The 20,488-nt window shown below is 40.9% G+C and overlaps 1 protein-coding gene across 2 annotated transcripts; it reads right to left on the minus strand.

Moving 5' to 3' along the window:
• Nucleotides 1-236: 236 nt before the first annotated feature.
• On the minus strand, nt 237-17,141 carry LOC143484717 (E3 ubiquitin-protein ligase TRIM35-like). Of its 2 annotated transcripts, XM_076983573.1 has the most exons (7): nt 17,046-17,141; nt 13,360-13,835; nt 11,613-11,708; nt 11,272-11,502; nt 10,955-10,977; nt 8,283-8,401; nt 237-1,713 (listed from the first exon to the last, which is right to left on the minus strand). In XM_076983573.1, exons 2-7 carry the CDS (start codon nt 13,759-13,761, stop codon nt 1,187-1,189), a joined length of 1,398 nt encoding a protein of 465 aa, XP_076839688.1. In that variant the 5' UTR covers nt 13,762-13,835; nt 17,046-17,141; the 3' UTR covers nt 237-1,186. The 2 variants fall into 2 exon arrangements, with proteins under 2 accessions (XP_076839688.1, XP_076839687.1); XM_076983572.1 differs by lacking the exon at nt 17,046-17,141 and having other exon boundaries at nt 13,360-14,727.
• Nucleotides 17,142-20,488: the final 3,347 nt, after the last annotated feature.

The following is a 20,488-nucleotide window of genomic DNA, read 5'->3' on the forward strand; positions in this document are numbered from 1 at the left end:
GAGAAAGAAAGAGAGAATGAGAGTTAAACAACATGACCCTGTGTCCATGGAAATGGCAACTTGGAAATTGACTAATACAACTCAATGTTCGAACAATTAAATGCAATAATTAAAATCAAAAATATTTGAATAAACTAAAATAATTAAATAAATGTTTGCTATGTATGCAACTTCGTTTCATTAAACATTCAGCTGAGCTGAATACCCATCGGGACGCACGAATCACACACGTGATCTCAGCAGAAGAAAAATCTCTTTATTACCACACATCCAAGTAAACAAGCTCAAACCCCTGAAACACTTCACCAAATGTCCATGTGGTAATGTGGCTCGATTGGTCTGAGGCAAACGAGATACAAATTAAGGCCTTTTATTATCTTCACAACAATATTGGTATAACAAGTTCACATATTGGGTATAGAAAAAGTAGTTTATTCTACGTATTAGGCCTTACACAACCTGAATCCATGATATATATCGTGCTTATACTCTGACAAACACTTAATCGGGGACAATACAGCAGAGGAGGAGATCAGGAAAACACAGATCAAATATTTAATTATGCAATAATACACTCAAGGTTCGTGCTATAACGTGTAGTATTGGCACTGCAGTGCTGCAGTGTCCCGAGTCCCGTAGATCAGCACAGCAGTGCCAATATTACACGTTATAGCATGAACCTTGAGTGTATTATTGCGATTATACCACAGTTCCATTATCACTGTTTATTGAAAGATTTTGAGTTAAAGAGGATGAGAAAATACGACCTGTTTGGTTAAAAACACTCCGCCAGTTAAAATAGTTCCATTCAATGGCTCGCTGCTAAACTTACACAACACTGGAACAGCCTTCCCAAATAAATATTATAGAGGTAAAGGCTGGTCATTTATAGCTTCATCCTCCAGTTTCAGATCGAAATAAATGCTTTCGAAGCCAATAGATTTAACCATATTTATCAAATGTAATATGTACAGTAAATCTCTCTGATGAATCAAAAAATGACCACAAATATTCTTTAAAAACAATACATCATCATCTATGGATAAGTAAGGTTATGATTATTTTGAAAAAATAAACATGTTTTGAAGTATTCTGATATATATTCTTATATATATTCTTATATATTCTTAACCCTAACCATTCTTATATGTACTAAGATTCATTCAAGGCAACATCAGCTTTGCTTTTACACTTTTACTGATACCTTTGCTGGTAAGATCCTCATAGGAGAAGACCGGTTATTAAAGAATAAAGGGAATAATGTGTCAGTAAAAGTGTGTGTGATAGTGCACAGGTGTGAACTGGTTAGAAGATCAGTGAATGTCACTTCCCCACTGTCCCAGTCCAGCTGAACTCTGACCCTCTGCAGTTTCTCTGTAGGTGTGAGGGAGTGACGTGTCTGTCCTGGGCAGCGTGTCCAGTATTTACTTTCATAGTAGCTCACGCTCCATACTGAATTCAAGAAAAACAATCCTTTTCTTGATACAGACTCTCTAATTACACCCAGTTCCCAGTGTTTACTGTCTCCAACATCAACATCCCAGCAGTGTGTCCCTGAGTTAAAGCCCTCAGATCCCAGGACACATGGATACTCATCAAATCTCTCTGGATTATCAGGAAGCAGTGATTTCTGTGGTCTGTGGTCTACAGCAGTGAGATCATCAGACAGGTAGAGGTGTGGATGTGCAGTGTTGGGGTCCAGAGTAACAGGGTCTGAGGAGAGAGAACAGAATGAATCATCATGTTCTTCATGTGTTTGTGTGATGAGGTCACATCTACAGTCTGCAGCCTCTTTACTTGCTTGTGAAATGCTGCAGTAGGTTGATAAGAGGGAAGTGATGGTGATGTTGTGTGTTCACCCCACACCCCTGCAGTACTTGTGTGCTTGTTGTTTGGTCTTTTGAACTTGTATCCATTGTATTAATTAAAATGTCTAAATATCTTGGATTCATTATTTGAGTTTCACATGTGACATTTAGTGCTACTGTCACACTGCATGTCAGATGTGTGTATTGTTTTTTTTTTTCCCACCACCACCCCCCCTCTTCAGAGGACTATTGATACTTTATTGTTTATTGTTTATTCAATCATAAAAACATATATAAATTTAGCACATTTTAAATGGGGGGGGGGGGGTATAAAGGGAGAAGAAAAGGGGGGATGTAAAGGGGGACAGAAACAAAAGGAAGAGGGGGTTATACAGATATATAATATGTATATGGTATAATATAGTGCAATATAGTATATTATAATATAACATAATATAATACAATAATATATAATATACCATATTGCTTATAAAAAGATAGAAATGTACTTTAATCATGAACTTGTGATTTGTTTGCTACAGTTGAATTTGCTTATGTTGTGATGTAATATTTGAGTTAGTTGTGTCTAGATTAAGTCTGTATCTGTATTTATGGTAGGCTCTAAGTGTGTATCTGGGGGGATATAATATATTAGAAGATTTTTCCAGTGATTGATGTTTATGTTATTTTTTGTTTTCCAATTCATGAGGATGACTTTTTTGGCAATGACTAGCGACATTAGGATTGTTCTATTGTTTTGTGGTGTTGTGCTAATGGTTGATATGTCCCCTAGTAGGCATAATGAAGGTGTTGGATGAATTTGGGTATTTAGTGTTTGAGATAGATGAGTAGTGACTTCATTCCAAAACAGGTTAACTGGAGTGCAGTGCCACATAGCATGGATATAATTATCAACAGTGTTCTGATTACAGTGTGTACAGTTTGGTGAGTTTGTGAATCCCATTTTATACATTTTGTATGTGGTATAGTGTACTCGGTGGATAACTTTATACTGGATTAGTTGTAAATTAGTATTTGTGATAATGCTATAGTTATTATTACATATCTGTATCCAAAAGTTGGTATTAAAAGTTGATGATAAATCTTCTTCCCATTGCTTATACGGTAGGCTCATGTTAAGATTTAATTGAGATATAATTTTATATATTTTGGATAATGTTTTATTTGCTGTATTAATGTTAAGAAGTTCTGAGATTGGTGTAGAGAGGGCTAGAGTAGTTGGATTGATTTTTGAACTGATGAGTGATCTTAACTGGTGATATTGTAAGAACTGAGTTCTTTCGATTCCGTAATTCTGGGTTATTTGTGGTAGTGACATCAGTGTGGTATTGTTATACAGATGTTTTAGGTGTGTGATTCCCTTATTAGCCCATGATAGATAATTTAATGTTTTTTTATTAATTGTAAAGTCCGGGTTATTCCAGATGGGTGAGTGGATGGTTGGTGTTAGTGCTGAGTTTGTTAGTTTGTGAAAATTCCACCAGGCTGTCAGAGTTGTGGCCACAGTTGTATTATAAAAACATGGGTGATGTTTAATTGTTTGGCTGATAAATGGTAAATTGGATATTTGTATATCTTTACATAGTGCTTGTTCTAAATCAGTCCATGATCTATCTGTACTATTAGGTTTTATCCATTTTAATATATATTGTAATTGATTTGCCAGGTAATAATTGTGGAAATTTGGTCCCTCTAGACCGCTATATGATTTCTAATTCTGTAACGTTGTGAGTTTGATTCTAGCTGGTTTATTCTTCCAATAATAATCAGTTATTGTGGTATTTAAAGTCTGAAACCAAGTGAGTGGGGGCTGAATGGGAATCATTGAAAATAAATAATTGATTTTTGGTAATATTGTCATTTTAATCGTAGCAATTCTGCCAGCAAGTGAAAGAGGAAGTGTAGTCCAGCGGTGAAGATCGTCACTTATTGTTTAAGTTAATGGATTGTAGTTAAGCTTGAACAATTCTGACAGCTGGGGAGATATCTTTATACCCAGATATGTGATGTAATTACTACATATTGGGATAGGTAATGTTTTCAGTTCATTATCACATTTATTTATATTTATTGGGAGAATTGCAGATTTTGACCAGTTAATTGAGTACTCTGATATTATTGAATAGGTTTCAATTGTTTTAATTGTTTTTGTTATTGAGATATGTGGTTTTGCATATAGACTGATCGTCTGCATATAGACTGATTTTATGTTCCATGTTAGGTGTTTGGATTCCTTTAATGTCTGTGTTTTGTCGTATTGCTGCTGCCAGTGGTTCTATAAAGATAGAGAATAGATAAGGAGAGAGTGAGCATCCTTGTCTGGTCCCCCGGTGTAATGTGAAAGGTTGTGATATTACCCCGTTGGTGTTGACTGTAGCCTTAGGTGCAGTGTATAAGATCTGTATCCAGTTAATGAATGATTCTCCAAATCCGATTTTATACAGTGTGGTAAATAAGAATTTCCAGTTTACTCTGTCAAAGGCTTTTTCTGCATCTAGCGTTATAATTGCTGTTGGTATGTTTTGGTGTGAGGTGTAATCTATTATGTTCACTAATCTGCGCATATTTGTGGATGAGTGTCGACCTTTGAGAAAACCCGTTTGATCAGGATGTATTAAATTATGAATTACTGTTTCTACTCTGTTGGCTAGCGCCTTGCTGATTATTTTTGTGTCTGTATTCATTAATGATAATGGTCTGTAGCTAGATGGTTGGGTAGGGTCTTTGTTTGGTTTAAGGTGAAGGGAGATGGTTGCAGTATTCATGTTTGTTGGAGGTTTTGCATTTTGTTTGATTTCTGTTATTGTTCTGTAAAAGAGTTGTGATAAGGATGGCCAAAAGTGTTTATAAAACTCAGCAGGGAATCCATCAGGTCCTGGGGCTTTACTGTTGGGCATATCTTTTAAAGCTTTGTAAAGTTCTTCTAGGGATAATGGTCTTTCGAGTGTTTGTTTTTGGTTTTCAGTTAATTTAGGTAGTTTGATATGGTCCAGGAAATTATTAATTTCGTCTAAGTTGGTTTCATTGTCTGATGAGTATACTTTTTTGAAAAAATCTTTAAAGGTGTTGTTTATCTCATCAGGTGTCTGCACTGTTTTCCCTGCTAAGTTTTTTATGGTTGGAATAAATGTTTTTTCTTTATTACGCTTAATAAGATTTGCTAAATATTTTCCAGATTTATTTGAGCATTCGATGTTTTCATGTCTTAATCTTTGTAGTAGGAATTTAGTTTTTTTTTTTTGTCAATTCGTTTAAATCGTATCTAAGTTTCCTAAGATCTTTTTGCTTATCTTCAGATGGGTTACTTATGGTAATATTTTCTAATTCCTTAATTTTTGATTCTAACTTTATCTCAAGTTCTGTTTCTTTCTTCTTTTTAAATGTAGCGTATGAGATTATTTTTCCTCTTAGCACTGCTTTACCTGTTTCCCATAAAAGTGATGCTGGTATGTCTGGAGTGTCATTTATTTCTAAAAAGGATGTCCACTCTTTTTTAATATAGTTGTCGAATTCTTGATCATTGAGAAGTGATGTGTTAAGGCGCCATCTAAATGTCTGTTTGTGTTGTTGGTTTGAGTTCCATATTATTGAGACAGGAGCATGGTCACTTATTGTTATAGGGTGAATTTGTGTATGTACAATATTTGACAGAATTGAATTACTGATTAAAAAATAGTCAATGCGTGAGTATGATTTATGTACTGCTGAGTAAAATGTGAATTCTTTGGTGGTTGGATGATTTTGTCGCCAGCTATCACCAAGACCGAGATCTTGCATGTATTGTTTTATTACTTCAGTGGAATTCCAGTTGCGTGTGTTCTGAGTATAGGCTGACCGGTCTAGTGTTGGATCAATAACTGTATTAAAATCGCCTCCTATTATTATTGAAGAGTTAGTTATTGAGGTTACTTGTGTGAAGAAGTCATGGAAAAAAGAGGGATTGTCGATGTTTGGTCCGTAGATGTTAGCAATGGTAAAAGTGTGGTTGTTAATGGTGATATTTATGATGATGTATCGTCCATCTGGGTTTGTGATTGTAGCATTGTGTGTGAATGTAATTTTATTATGAATTAAAATGGCTACACCTCTTTGCTTAGAGTTGTAATTGGCTGTAAATATGTGATTGTATTCTGCTGATTTCAATTTTTGTTGATCTGATTCTGTTAGGTGAGTTTCCTGTAGGAGGCATATATCTGCTTTTAATCTATTGAGATAGGAAAATATTTTAGTTTTTTTTTCTTGGGAGCCGATTCCATGTATGTTCCATGTAACTAATTTTAATTGTAGCATGTTGGAGTGTTGTAAGGTGTCCAATAGTTTGTAATTAATTGTATAGTTATGTTCATGATTCTATTTAGGTGAATGTAATTTATTTGGGACAGACAGAGGATAGAGAGAAAGATAGGGGTGGGGAAAAGGAGGGTAATGCAGGGTCGTTTTCCTCTTTTGTACATGAAGGAAGGTGTAGTGTAGACGAGTGCGATGATATGATGGATAGTTATTAGTACATATTCAGATGTACATTCTTATGTACATTATATATATATATATATATATGTCTAGCTATGTAGATCAACCAATATGTAGGCGGGTAGATATATATATATATATATATATATATATATATATATATATATATATATATATATATATATATATATATATATATATATATACATACATACATATACACATATATACATCTATACATATATATAGACATCGAATCAGGTTTAAGGGAGAAAAGAGAGCTTGTAGTCAGCTGTCAGGTAGTCAGTTGTGATGTATCTTCACTGATGGTCATCCATCTCGTATCAGTACAGCCAGGGAGTGATTTCTTGATCTCTGTATAGCTGGCCATCCACGTATAGTTTATCCACGGAGAGAACTGCCCGTTTTCCGTTTTGAATCAGCTGTTTTCTCACGGTGAGTAATTTTTTCCATCTGTCAAGTATTTCACGGGGGTATTGGTCATTTATGCCGTAGTTTGTTCCTTTCAGTTCTCTTCCTTTGCCGAGTATGAGTTGTTTGTGTTTATAGTGTTCCACTTTTGCCACAATGGGTCTGGGGCGTTTGTTTTGCGTGTTTATTCCTCCCAGGCGGTGTGCGCGGTGAAAGGTTATGGTGTTGGCCGTTTCAGGTGGGATTTTAAGTTTGGAGATTATGAACTCCGTGATCAGCTTTTCCGGGTTTTCGGATGTATTTTCGGGGATCCCGGAAAATACAATATTGTCCCTCATGCTGCGAGTTTGTAAGTCTAGTATGGTTCTTTTCATTTCCTTGTTTTCTTTGGTAATGTGTGAAAGTTGGGTTGTGACGGTGTTTATATTGTACTGTAGGGTTTTGTTTTCTTTTGCCAGTGATGCGACCTGCTCCTGGCTGAACTCTAGGCTTTCACGCAGCGCCTGGAATTCTTTGTGCAGGATCTCCACAAGTGAGATTCTCGCGTCCAGGGTTGCTAGTTTGGAGTCAATGGAGATGAGGATTTCACTGACCTCTGTGTGGGTTGGGGAATCCGTTTCCTCTGAGTCTCCGGTCGAGCTGGTCGGACGTGGTCTTTTGGAGATAGGAGTTGCCTTCCTTTTTTCTTTCTTTCCTTCTCCTTTGTCCGAGCTCATGCTGCAATATAGACGGTAATACTCGTCGACGAATTCTTCTAACGCTTCCAGGGCGTTGTGTTTTGTTTGCTGTCGTTTTCTCTTGTTTGTTTTGTTAGTTAAGTTGTTAGATAGTGTGTGCCGCCATCTTGCTGATCGCACTCTGTCTCCCTGTCTCATTCTGTCACTCTGTCTGGCTCTGATGTGTGTATTGTTATTGTCTGTGTACATAAGTGTGTGTGTGTGTGTGTGTGTGTGTGTGTGTGTGAGTCCTTGTGATTGTGGGACTATCACTACTGTTCCCTTCACCAACGGGTGCTACTCTCAGAGTGAATAACACCAGTGGACTGTCCCCAGACTGAAGGACGGGACCAGAGTACGAGAACAACAGTGTCCAGACCACCATAGGAACAGCTGCTCCAGGGAGGAACCCACCAACATGCCATAACTACAACACCCTCACCAGGACAACAGGGGGCGACACACACAACACCCAGGACAGACACAGAGACACAGAAAGATGTGGTGGTGTGTAGAGGGGGTGAGTGGGTGGTGTGTAGAGGTAGAGAGTGGGTGGTGTGTAGAGGGGGTGAGTGGGTGGTGTGTAGAGGTGGAGTGTGGGTGGTGTAGAGGTGGAGAGTGTGTGGTGTGTGTGGTCCATCTCCTCATGGACTGACTGTCTCTCCACCGACCATCAGCCAACTGGTCGTCCCCCTCACTGTTTATACTAATACAGCCTTTAATACTGGAATAGTTCATTTACCAAACACACAATGTTAATGATTCTCTCTCTATAATGTTCTAATTGTGAGGAGAACAGAATTACTCTAATGAATAAAAAAAAAAAAAAACTCACAGTACTGGAGATTCTTCTGCATTCTCTCCCAGACTCTGAACTTCAGGTTGTAAAGATGTTTTGCAACATTGATCAGAGGTCCTGACACCTTCTCAGGTTCCTTTGGGGTGTGGTGAACTCTGGTAATGTATAAACCTGTATTATTATATAATATTTATCTTATGCACATTATTAAAAATTTAAATTGACAGGTTAAATATATTTTGTCAAATCAATGAATGTATCTCTCCAATTTTTGCACATCAATATCAATGTATTTTTTATATTTAAATACAGTCTTCATATATCATGTTTCTGAAATAATAGACACCAAATAATGAATATCTGTGACGATGGGGTCTTGGCGAAGGATGAGACACGGAATCCTCCGTATGACTGACGTCTCTTTTATTTCCTTAACATACACACTGAAACGTGTAGACTCTAGACAACGACGAGCACAGGACCCTGCGCGAGCGCACATTAAATAGACAAACCACATTAGCCCCACGTGATTACAAGACGAGTCACAGGTGAGACAGATTATCACAAGACATAACCATCACCACGTAGTTCCACAGACGCAGACGTCGCACGTGGACAACATAAACACATGCCCAAAAGGGAGGGGCCAGGGTCCTCAACGTGACAGACGCCCCCTCCAAGGGCACTACCCGTCCCGGGGTGCCAACAGGACCGAGTGCCCCGAACCCACGACGATGGGCGGATCCGATGCGCTCAGTCCTGCGTCTGGGAGGTGACCGCCCTTGGCAAAGCGTCCGCCACAAACCACCTAGAACCACCTCCCTGGGAAGACCGGGGAGAAGACATTAGACACATTAAACGGAACAGACACGAATACACACACAGGTACATTCACACACATAGGCACGAACGGGAAAAGGGGGTTAGGTAAACATACCGGAACAAACACGACAACAGGGACGGACAAACATGTAACAGGCGCCAGGCTGCACGCCAGGAGGAGAGCTAGGAGAGGGGAGAGACCGGGAGCTGCAGGTGCTGCGGGGGACAGCCCTCCTCCAGTCTTCGCTGCGGACCCTTCGCTGGGCGCAGCGCGGCTGGCGGACGTGCCAAGTGCAGCGCGGCTAGCGGACGCCCCGAGCGGGCCGTGTGGGTGATCCCCTTCGGTCTCCATCCTTTCCTCCTCACCCTCCAGGATCCCCTCCATGGACTCTGCCGGACTCTCACCCCGGGAATAGTCCATGGTGTTTGCCCTGGAAGGTCTGGAAGACGCGTTCTCCCCAAGAGTCTTCCGCCCCTTCACAGTTCCCACCGAGGAGGGAAGGCTCTCTTCCTCGTCCTCCGTGTAGGGGTCGCTCTCCGTGAACTCGGATACTCCCGAGCACATGGACGGGAAATAGTCCTCTGGGCCGTAGTTCACGGTGGACACGTCGTACTCAGAAGGAGGGTAATAGTCCTGCTCCTCCCCACCGTCCTCTACGGTGGGAGAGGGACCTACGGGCGGAGGGAGGTAGTCCTTTTCTTCTGACTCCTCCTCCTCCTCCTCCTCTTCACCGTAGTCGATGGTGGAGGCGTCGCATAGCGACAGAGGGTAGGCTTCCACCTCGTCTTCTGGCTCCTCCTCCCCACCGTAGTCGACGGTAGAGGTGTCGCCTATAGACGGGGGGTAGTCCTCCTCCTCGGAGTCCTCTGCCTCAGAGTCCTCCTCCCCAAACTCGCTCTCCGGGGTCGTCTCAGTGACGCAAATCACGCTGGGACCCACCTCCAGAGGCGAGAGGGCACGGGCTGGAGGGGGGCGTCACTGTCATGCCAAATCCGCACCGCCCCCTCGCGGAGCTACTCTGCCAACTCGGAGTCCTGCATATTCCGTGCCGCGGCCAGCTGGAATGCGCAGACGGGGTCCTGCTCCAGCTGTTCCGCCCTCGGCGTGGCGTCGCAGTGTGGAGGTGAGTCCATCTCCTCCCCAAACACGCCCTCTTGTGGTGTCCCTGACTCCGGGACACTTACCCGTAGGGGCGAGAGTTCCCGTGAAGGCGAGGGGTGCCTTTCTCGCCACACTAGGACCGCTGTCTGGCGGTATTCCCGGGCCAACTCGGGAATAGCGGTCTCCCGAGCCGCACACAGCAGGTAGGAGCATTCCAGATCCTGCTTCAGTTGCGCCAGAGTCGGCGGACCTTCGCGGCGTGGGGAAGAGGACCAAGAGCGGTGATGCCGCTTACTGGGCTTCTTCCCCTTCTTCGGCTTTGTTTTGTAGCCTGGCATATTGGTGTCTCTTGTCGGCTCGTCGTTCTGTGACGATGGGGTCGTGGCGAAGAATGAGACACGGAATCCTCCATATGACTGACGTCACTTTTATTTCCACACAGAGATTGCGCAATAGCGCACGAGGAACACTTAACATTCACACTGAAACGTGTAGACTCTAGACAACGACGAGCACAGGACACTGCACGAGCGCACATTAAATAGACAAACCACATTAGCCCCACGTGATTACGAGACGAGTCACAGGTGAGACAGATTATCACAAGACAATAACCATCACCACGTAGTTCCACAGACGCAGACGACGCACGTGGACAACGTAAACACACGCCCAAAAGGGAGGGGCCGGGGTCCTCAACGTGACAATATCTGAATGTATCAAAATTATTTCACAAACTGTGTAACACAATATGGAGATCGAAGCAGAAATAATAATCACTTACTGTTTCAATGTGGACGACAAGTTCTAAGAAGGAAACAGAGGGACAATTGTACAGAGAGAGAGAAAAAATGCATCTTTCACACACACATAAAATTAAATGTCGGAATATTTGTGCGTGTATGTGTGTGTAAGAAAGAGAGAGAGAGAGAGAGAGAGAGAGAGAGAGAGAGAGAGAGAGAGAGAGAGAGAGAGAGAGAGTGATGGCCAGATAATGATTCTTCTTCATCTACATTGGTGGATTTAACATGTTTTTTGTATGTGCGCATATGTTTAATATAGACAGTGAGAAGAGAGATACAGACAGAGGGAGATTCTTACCAGTAAGAACAGAATGTCATCAGCTTCCATCTCCTTCTCTGTGTTTCTGATTTGATCTGAAAGAGATGCTATTTCTCCACTCATCTCCTCAATCTTCCTCCTCATCATGTGACTCTTCTGCTCCTCTTCGTCCTTCAGTGCAGCTATTCTTACTGCTTCTTCATCTCTTAGAAACTGGTGGATCTTCTCAAACTCCTCCTTTATCTGCCTCTCTGTGTGCTGGGCCTGATACTGGAATGGAAGATAATGAGGAAATATAAACTGTACAAATGTGTGTGTTTTATTATGGTGTAAGTGGACAGTGATCAAAGCAGCATTCATAACTCAGAGTGACCTTTCACCTTAATGTGGACTGCTGTTTTCTCACAGACTTGTTTATCTTCCTCTAAGACTTTCAGATTGTGCTGTAGAGACTCCAGTGAGGTCTTGAGTTTGTTCTACAATTAAAAGTTTAGTTAAGAGCAGTAGGAGTCTGTTACAGCAGGTTTACACTGTAAATGTAGAAATGTACTGGGAGCAGGGGTGCAATTACTTACTTTCTGAGGTGTATGCAAACACACTATCGGCGCCCCCCCGAACGAAAGTTGTTGGGGGGGGGGGGGGGGGGCAACGTAAGATGGACACAAATTCAGTATTATATCTCATCGATTATAAAAATTATCGCCGTTAATCTATTCTTAAAGTTGGGTTGGGAACTGGGTCAAAATGGGTAAGCAAACTATGATGACTTTCAACTTGATAGTTTAGCTCGGCTGTATTCCTAACCAAATTGCACAGAAGGGGCGAGAACGAGTTTTCAAACCTGTGAATTACAAATCGTACGTGTGGATGCAGCCACGAAGTCGCCAGGTTTGCTTAGTGGAAAATTCATTTTTAGGAACGTGTTACCGGAGCGGAGCTCGGAGCGGTCGTTTTCTGCATCGTGCTAGCGCTAGAATCGTCGCTATTTAAATATTTCTTTTTAACCGTTAAAACTGCAGAGGACCAAAACCGGCTTTTGAAAAAGTACCCCCCAAATTACGTCCGTGAGGTTAAATGTACTAAATGTTGGCTTAGATTTCAAATATCATGTTTAGCTGAATAAACATGTTATCAACCCCTTTTAATTTACTGTAGGCTTACAAATTCATGTTTAACTGAATAAACCGTTGAACACGAGTAGCCTACATTTTATTGAGCATGTTTTTTTTCTTCAAGTATCAAAGTAGAACAGCTTTCTCAAGCAGTCATTGATGCATTTTGGAAACAGGAGATGAGCCCTTGGTCTAATGCGCCCTCTGTATTAAGAAACCCTATCTCAAAAACTGACTTTTAGTCATTACTTGGGTAGCACGCATATGAGCCATTTTAATATAGATTAATCTAGATTAAATTCAAGATTTCAGTGAGATTAATCTAGATTAAAAAAATTAATCTATGCCCACCCCTAATTGTGATACATACAGTGGTTCCCAAAGTGGGGGGCGCGCCCCCTAGGTGGGGCGCGGAGCTATTGCAGGGGGGGCGCGGAGCTTGTAAGTAAAACGTGCACGTGTCATTTAGGGATGCACCGATTCCGATATTAATATCTGAAAAAATTCTAGATCGGGTATCGGTGACAATGTGACCGATCCATAAAAACAGATCTATTCAGTCTAATTCTATGCTTGTATTGCTTGTTTTTCGGAGTTAGTTTAACCTTAATACTCGCGCTGGTGGTATTCCACTTAGTCCGTTTATTTGCTGGTTGACCAAAATAAACCTGGGCTCCAGCACTACTGTTCATACATGAACTGGTGAGTTGTCCAAAGCTCATTTAATGCGTTACTTACAGAAATAAATGAAAGAGCAGTGGTCTGACTCGGTCTACGGCAGAAAGCCTAAAAAAAAAACAATACGCGCGCTCAACTCGCTCCCTTAAAGAGACAGTACACATATTTCTTGCCGTTACATGCTTTGTGCTCTGCGTGATGTCTGCGCTTGCAACCTAGCCGCATATGTATTGCTGTTTCTCTTATTTCATCTCCTTATTTATTTTAAATTATATTTAGAATTTAAAAAAAAAGAAAAAATTCGGGAACCACTGCATTATGAAATGTAATTTCATACCTTAAACTCACACACAGCTTCATCTACTGGACAGCATTCGTGGTTTCTGTGTTTCTTTGAAGTCTGACACACCACACACACAGGCTGTTGGTCCTTCAGACAGAAGAGTTTGAGTTTCTCATTGTGCATACTGCAGATCTCAGACCCTGCTGAAGCTCTCTGACTCCTGCTCTCTAGAAAAGACTCACACAGGTTCTTTAGTGCAAGATTAATGGGAGGATATTCTTTTGAAGATCTTCTCCTACAAACTGGGCATTCTCGAGATCCCTTCTTTTCCCAGAACTGTTGCAGACAGGTTTTACACACACTGTGGCTACATGACAGTATAACAGGATCCCTGAAGACATCACAGCACACAGGACATGAAAACTCTTCTTCTGACAGAGGGTTTGTAGCAGCCATTTCCTCCAACAGCTGCTGTGCTGTTTCTCTGTAATGGCTCCTTCAGTCAAACTTCACATTCACTTTTAGATCTTCTGTAATAAACACAGTAGCACAGGAGAGAATGAGTCACTGTGGTCCTTTATCCAGCTGAGGGAGTTTAGACTCCTTACAGAAATTAGGCAGGAAGAAAATTTTTTTTAATGATGTACTGAACGCAGAATTTAAAAAGACCAGCATTGTATTCCAAGATTTACTTCCTTAAACAGGCAGGCAGGCGTGTTCAGGGTGGAGGAGTTTTGTAAGACAGTTAAACAAGTTTGAGCAAGACGTAGAGTGTTACATCCTATGCTGCCGGATCCACCTCCTGATCCTCCGGGCCTGGACTTGGCTACCACCTCACTCTGGCTCCGCCCCTCCACCTCACTCTGACTCCGCCCCTCCACTTAGGCCTTGTAGATAAATAAGAGGACGAAGATCCCAAGATGTAGGGGGAGAGAGATTGAGAGGAGACAGAGAGGCTTTGTGTGTGATACTGGTGTATGATACTGGTGTATGCTGCTGTTCTGATATATTGTGTGCTAGCTCTTGTGGATTTGTATAACTTTGTGTCTTGGTGTGTGTTGTCTCTCTTTGGTAAGAATTCTGTTAGTCTTGTGTGAGCCCTGTGGGAGAAGTTATATATTTGTGCTTAGACACTGGGTGTAGGGAGTGGTGCCTTTTGTTTTGTTGGTTCGTGTTTGTTTGATATCAGTGTAGGTAAGAATTGTACTTTTGTTTTAGGATTAGTTATATTATTTTTCGAGGGGGGTTGTTTGTTATTTTGGCCTTGCCACTCCTGACGATTGCCAGTAAACTTGCTACATAAAGCAGATAACTTTGTCCTGGATTTACATTTCTTCCATCATCCATATTAGTACAGGTTATATACATACTTATATGCGGCCTTTACCTAGAAAAGGGACGTAACAAGAGTTGTAGTTCTAGTTCTAATTCTAGGTGAATCAGTCGCATCCCGTTTTTAGAAAACAGCATAAATGTGTAATGATTTTTGACGTTCCTTATGACTGATGTACGACCCATTATTAAAGCTTTGGAACTGTCACACATTTGTTTCAAAGAGTCCAGATCTAATTAAAAATTCCATCAAATACTTCGTGGCCTACAAATACATCGAAAACTGAAAGTGAAGTCTGAAAAAGAGTATACTGCATAATGACACACTGAACGCAGAATTAATAAAGACCTGTGTAACATTCCAAGATGTCCGACGCTGAAGTTAGTTACTTATTCACTTCTTCCTATTCAGAAGCTGAAGATAGTTCCTTACTCATAAGGGGAGTGTTCATGACACCTGTTTGTTCCTGATTCATAAAAGGAGTGATCACCAGTGTTGCGAATAATGGCGTTAGGTAACGGCGTCATTTTGTCAGTAACGGGATAATATAATTAATTACTTTTCCTGTCGTTACAATGCCGTTGACGTTACTGGTCATTAAAAGCGGTGCGTTACTATATATTGATATACTAACAGTAACCGCTGCCCAGGCTAGTGAGGAGTAACAGATATCGATAGGTCACAGTTCTCGGTGTAACACCTGTTTAACTTAACAAGTCAGTAAGCGATTGGCTAAGGCAGCGTTATGTGGGCCAATCAGAGCCAGTGCCAGTAACACACGCGTGCCAGTGACACACGACACGGACACAAATGGAGAAGAGGCAGAAATGGCGAGTCAGGAGCAAGCCGAAGAAAAATTTGCATTTTCAAGGTGGCGATATAAACATTATTTAAGAAAATAAGAAAGTTCCTGAATGTCTACCAGACTGGCTATTTGATTTATTTAATTAAGAATAGAGGTTTTATTGTTAAGTTTACTTCTGTTGTGAACCAACCAGTTGTCTCAGGTTGAGAGAATTTAATTTATTTTGATAGATGTAAATGCACTTTATAGTGTAACTGTTTACTTTTGCTTATTTTATTTATTTTTTTTACAAAGATTTGGGATTTTAAAGGATTTTATCCTGCACTGGTTTGTGGATGTGCAATAAATACCAAAAGTTAAACACCTTTTTGATCTACTAATTTCGACTGACTGTGAAAACTGCTTTTTCAAAAAAATCCTTATTCATTGGCATATAACTTTTTTTTTTTTACTGTAACGCAAATAGTTACTTTCCCTGGTAACGAGTTACTTTTATTATAGAGTAATTCAGTTACTAACTCAGTTACTTTTTTGAACAAGTAGTGAGTAACTATAACTAATTACTTTTTTAAAGTAACGTTCCCAACACTGGTGATCACAATGTGTGTTTGGATTAACCAAATGAGCATTTATTCAACATTTAACATTAAACATTTAATATTTATTGTTTCCCATTTCCTCCAACAGCTGCTGTGCTGTTTCTCTGTAATGGTTCCTTCAATCCAAACTTCACTTACACTTTTAGATCTTCTGTAATAAACACAGTAGCACAGGAGAGAATCAGTCACTGTGGTCATTTATCCAGCTGAGGGAGTTTAGACTCATTATAGAAATATGGCAGAAAGAAGTAAATCCCAGAGTTAAGAGATTCTCGTGCTATTTATAACTCAACTAAACGCAGAAATAATAAAGATTAGTGTTCCCACAGGAAGAAGTAAATACCACAATTAAAAGGTTTTCATAATTTTTTATGATTTACTGAACGCAGAATTTAAAAAGACCACCATGATATTCCAAGATTAACTTTTTTGGTTAGTCAAAAAATAAGAAAACGTTCTCCACCAGCTGGTGCCAGCTCACAGATAACTGAACCAGACAAGCGTCAGATATCTTCTGACTTCCTTTTTCTTCCATTTGGGCTAAAGTGACTGAGCATTTAACATGTCAGTGTATCACATCCCTGGACAGATCCAGTTAACCAGTGTTCAGTGCTGTGAGGGGACCAGTATACAGTGTTGGGACCAGAGGTGGGCAGTAACGAAGTACATTTACTTAAGTACTGTACTTAAGTACAGTTCTTGAGTATTTGTACTTTACTTAAGTTGATTTAAAAAAAATACTTATGACTTTCACTTCACTACAGTTGAATAACAAATACAGTACTTATCACTCCAGTAGAGGTGGAGAGTGGGTGGTGTGTAGAGGTGGAGAGTGGGTGGTGTGTAGAGGGGAGAGTGGGTGGTGTAGAGGTGGAGAGTGGGTGGTGTGTAGAGCTTGTCTTGTTCAGTTATCTGTGAGCTGGCACCAGCTGGTGGAGAACATTTCCCCCCTCTAAGTGGACAGTGATCAAAGCAGCATTCATAACTCAGAGTGACCTTTCACCTTAATGTGGGCTGCTGTTTTCTCACAGACTTGTTTATCTTCCTCTAAGACCTTCAGATGCTGCTGTAGAGACTCCAGTGAGGTCTTGAGTTTGGTCTACAATTAAAAGTTTAGTTAAGATCAGTAGGAGTCTGTTACAGCAGGTTTACACTGTAAATGTAGAAATGTGTCTCAGAGAGTGAAACTGTAGAGATCAGAATGGCAGGTTTCATCTTTCACCAAATACACAGGACCCTTCTCACTTATGTCTAATGTAGAACTCGAACTGTGTTGGAGAATATGAATATGAATATGAATGAATATGAATATTCATAGACTTTATTACAACAAGCTGATAGAGTTTAATTGAGTGACTTTGATTATTGGGCATTTCTTCTGGTTTGTTCACGTGAGTCACATGTATTTGGTGGGTCTTTAGATGGATCCACAACCCACTAACACAACAATACAGTAATTTACTCATTTCAGAAGCATATGTAGATATTTTGATTGTGATACATTATGAAAAGTAATCTCATACCTTAAAGTCACTCACAGCTTCATCTACTGGACAGCAGTCGTGGTTTTTGTGTTTCTTTGAAGTCTGACACACCACACACACAGGCTGTTGGTCCCCCAGACAGAAGAGTTTGAGTTTCTCATTGTGCAGACTGCAGATCACAGACCCTGCTGAAGATCTCTGACTTCTGCTCTGTAGAAAAGACTCACACAGGTTCTTTAGGACAAGATTACAGGGAGGTTTGTCTATTGAAGATCTTCTCCTACAAACAGGACATTCTTGAGATCCCTTCTTTTCCCAGAACTGCTGCAGACAGGTTTTACACACACTGTGGCTACACAACAGTAGAACAGGATCCCTGAAGATGTCACAGCACACAGGACATGAAAACTCTTCTTCTGACAGAGGGTTTGTAGCAGCCATTTCCTCCAACAGCTGCTGTGCTGTTTCTCTGTAATGGCTCCTTCAGTCAAACTTCTCTTTCACTTTTTAGATCTTCTGTAATAAACACAGTAGCACAGGAGAGAATCAGTCACTGTGGTCCTTTATCCAGCTGAGGGAGTTTTGACTCCTTTCAGAAATGAGGCAGAAAAAATTAAATCCCATAGTTTGTGACACCGCCACATAAAGGAGACCCATGGGATCCCTATCGTTAAGTATTGACGCTTACATTCCTGGTAGGATTATATGGGTGACCCCATGGAATAAGTCCTTCAGTACCCTAGACTGTTCATTGGAATGTGGTGGGAGGAGGTGTAGCTTCCTGATGTTTCTTTGGTATTGGGGGTGGGTGTATTTCAGAATATATCACTTCCTGTTAGTTCCTAGAGGGTAAGACTTTTATTATGAATGTGAACCCTGATGTGAGGACAGGAAAAGGAAGTATGGCAGCCATCTTAAAGAGGGGAGGGTAATGTGTAAGAAGGGAGGCCTGGGGAGGCAGGCTGCGCAGCCACGAATGAGTATCGACCTTCTCACAACCTTGTCCTTGTCCTCTGGATTATCCTTCAAAAGAAGAAAGTGGATTACCCTTTAAAAGAAGAAAGCGGATTACCCTTTAAAAGAAGAAAGCGGATTACCCTTTTTTTGTTGAAAGCCAGGAATTGCAAGGAACTGGGTGAGCTCATTCCAATTTTTCTTTTTTTTACCTTTTGGGATATTTTTAATTTTTGTATAGCTGGGCCCATGTTTTTTTGTTTTTTTGGACTTTGGCTTGAACCATTGTGCTGCTGGGGTTGGTTTTTTTGGATTTTTCTCCTTGAGGACATGATATACTCCTTCCTTTTTTCTTTTTTGTTGTTTGGATTCAAAGGACGATACATTGACTTTTGACTGAGCTTAAATTCATTGTGGCTCTGGGTGTTTAGATGTTGCTGCAAGGGGTGAGGGCTGGGCTGGGCTGAATAAAAAAAAAAAACTTATCATGTGCAACCTTGGTAACGTACTGGCACTTGCATGGTTTATACTCTCCTAATTAGTTCTCAGAATATTGATAGTAACAACCAAGTTGGTTAAATCGTTACAGATGGTGGCTCGTATGGGGAACGAATAAGGTTTTTGGGTGGAGTTCATGTACAGTGTTTTGTGGTACTTTTATTAGACAGTAGATAATGATGGATTCCGTTGGGCCCCTGTTGTTGGAAGAACCTGTGGGCCAAACAGAAGCCGTCCTTAGCTCGGACAGGGTGGGTGATTCAGAGTCCCCTTCCTTTGTCCCTGGGCCTGGTGTCACGTATAGAAATCCAGCTCCTGTGGCTGAGGTCAGTTCATTGCTTGGTGAGTTATACCTCAATAGTGACGAAGAAGAACAAACTTCCCAGAGACCTTCTAATAGACCTACAGGGAGCATCATAGCTCGTCTGGAGTCGGAGGTAACAGGCCTGTCCCAATCAGTTCAGTCTTTGAAAGCTGAGATGAGGGACTTGCAGGAGGATTTCCTGACAGCCAGTGAAAGTACAACAAACCGAGAAGTCATGCTCAGAGAAAGTATGGATCAGCGGTTTGAGGCCATGGAGGAACTGATCAAAAGATCCCTAACCCAGCTTGAGCAAGGAGTGGTTGAATGTATGCAAAGAAGAGATGAACAGTGGAAGAAGGATCTGTTTCGGTGGAGGTCCAGCACCCCGTTCTCCAGGGCCTCTTTCTTCCCAACGACTTCTGCTGTAGAAGGTCCAGGTTCAGTTAACAGTGCATCCTCATATTCCAAACTGCCTATCAATCTGGAATTTCCCACTTTTGGAGAAACAAGAGATGCAGCGGGGGGTTTGGATTTTATAAGAGGTTCTTATAATATTTTCAACTCCCCTGAACGCAGAATTAATAAAGACTTACAAGATTTACTTCCTCAAACAGGCAGGCGTCTACAAGGAGGAGCTTTTGAAAAGGAATAAATGAGTTGAAAATCTGTGATTGCTCCACCAGATGGCGCCAGATCACTATCAACTACCTGAATCAATGGCTGTGTTCGAAATAGATTACTACATACTGGATACTGCATACTGGACTCAGTATATACTGGATACTGCATACTGGTCCTCGTAGTAAATGCAGTACAGTTTCCAGTATGCGACAAAAGCAAAGCATACTACAGGGTCACGTGAACATGGCGTTGCATGATGGGATGCAGTACACCACGAAGATAGCTCTGTTTGCGTACTGGAATATTTTGCGGAAGTAGTAAGTCATGCGGGTATGTTTCGCATACTGGAAAATTTCATTTTGGTCACATACTGCATACGGCATACTGATTTGGGGCTCGATCAGTACGCCAGTAGTATGTAGTACGCTATTTCGAACACAGCCAATGAAACATCTGCAAACTCGAACTCTTGTTTTATATTTACTTATTAAATATGAGTGCAACATTAATTATTAAAACATTAATAATGATGAGATCACGATTTAAATTTTAATTGTTTTATGCAATATTTTGTAAATATTTTTT

Source organism: Brachyhypopomus gauderio, chromosome 21 (genome assembly GCF_052324685.1).
Source record: "Brachyhypopomus gauderio isolate BG-103 chromosome 21, BGAUD_0.2, whole genome shotgun sequence".
Taxonomy (NCBI): Eukaryota; Metazoa; Chordata; class Actinopteri; order Gymnotiformes; family Hypopomidae; genus Brachyhypopomus; species Brachyhypopomus gauderio.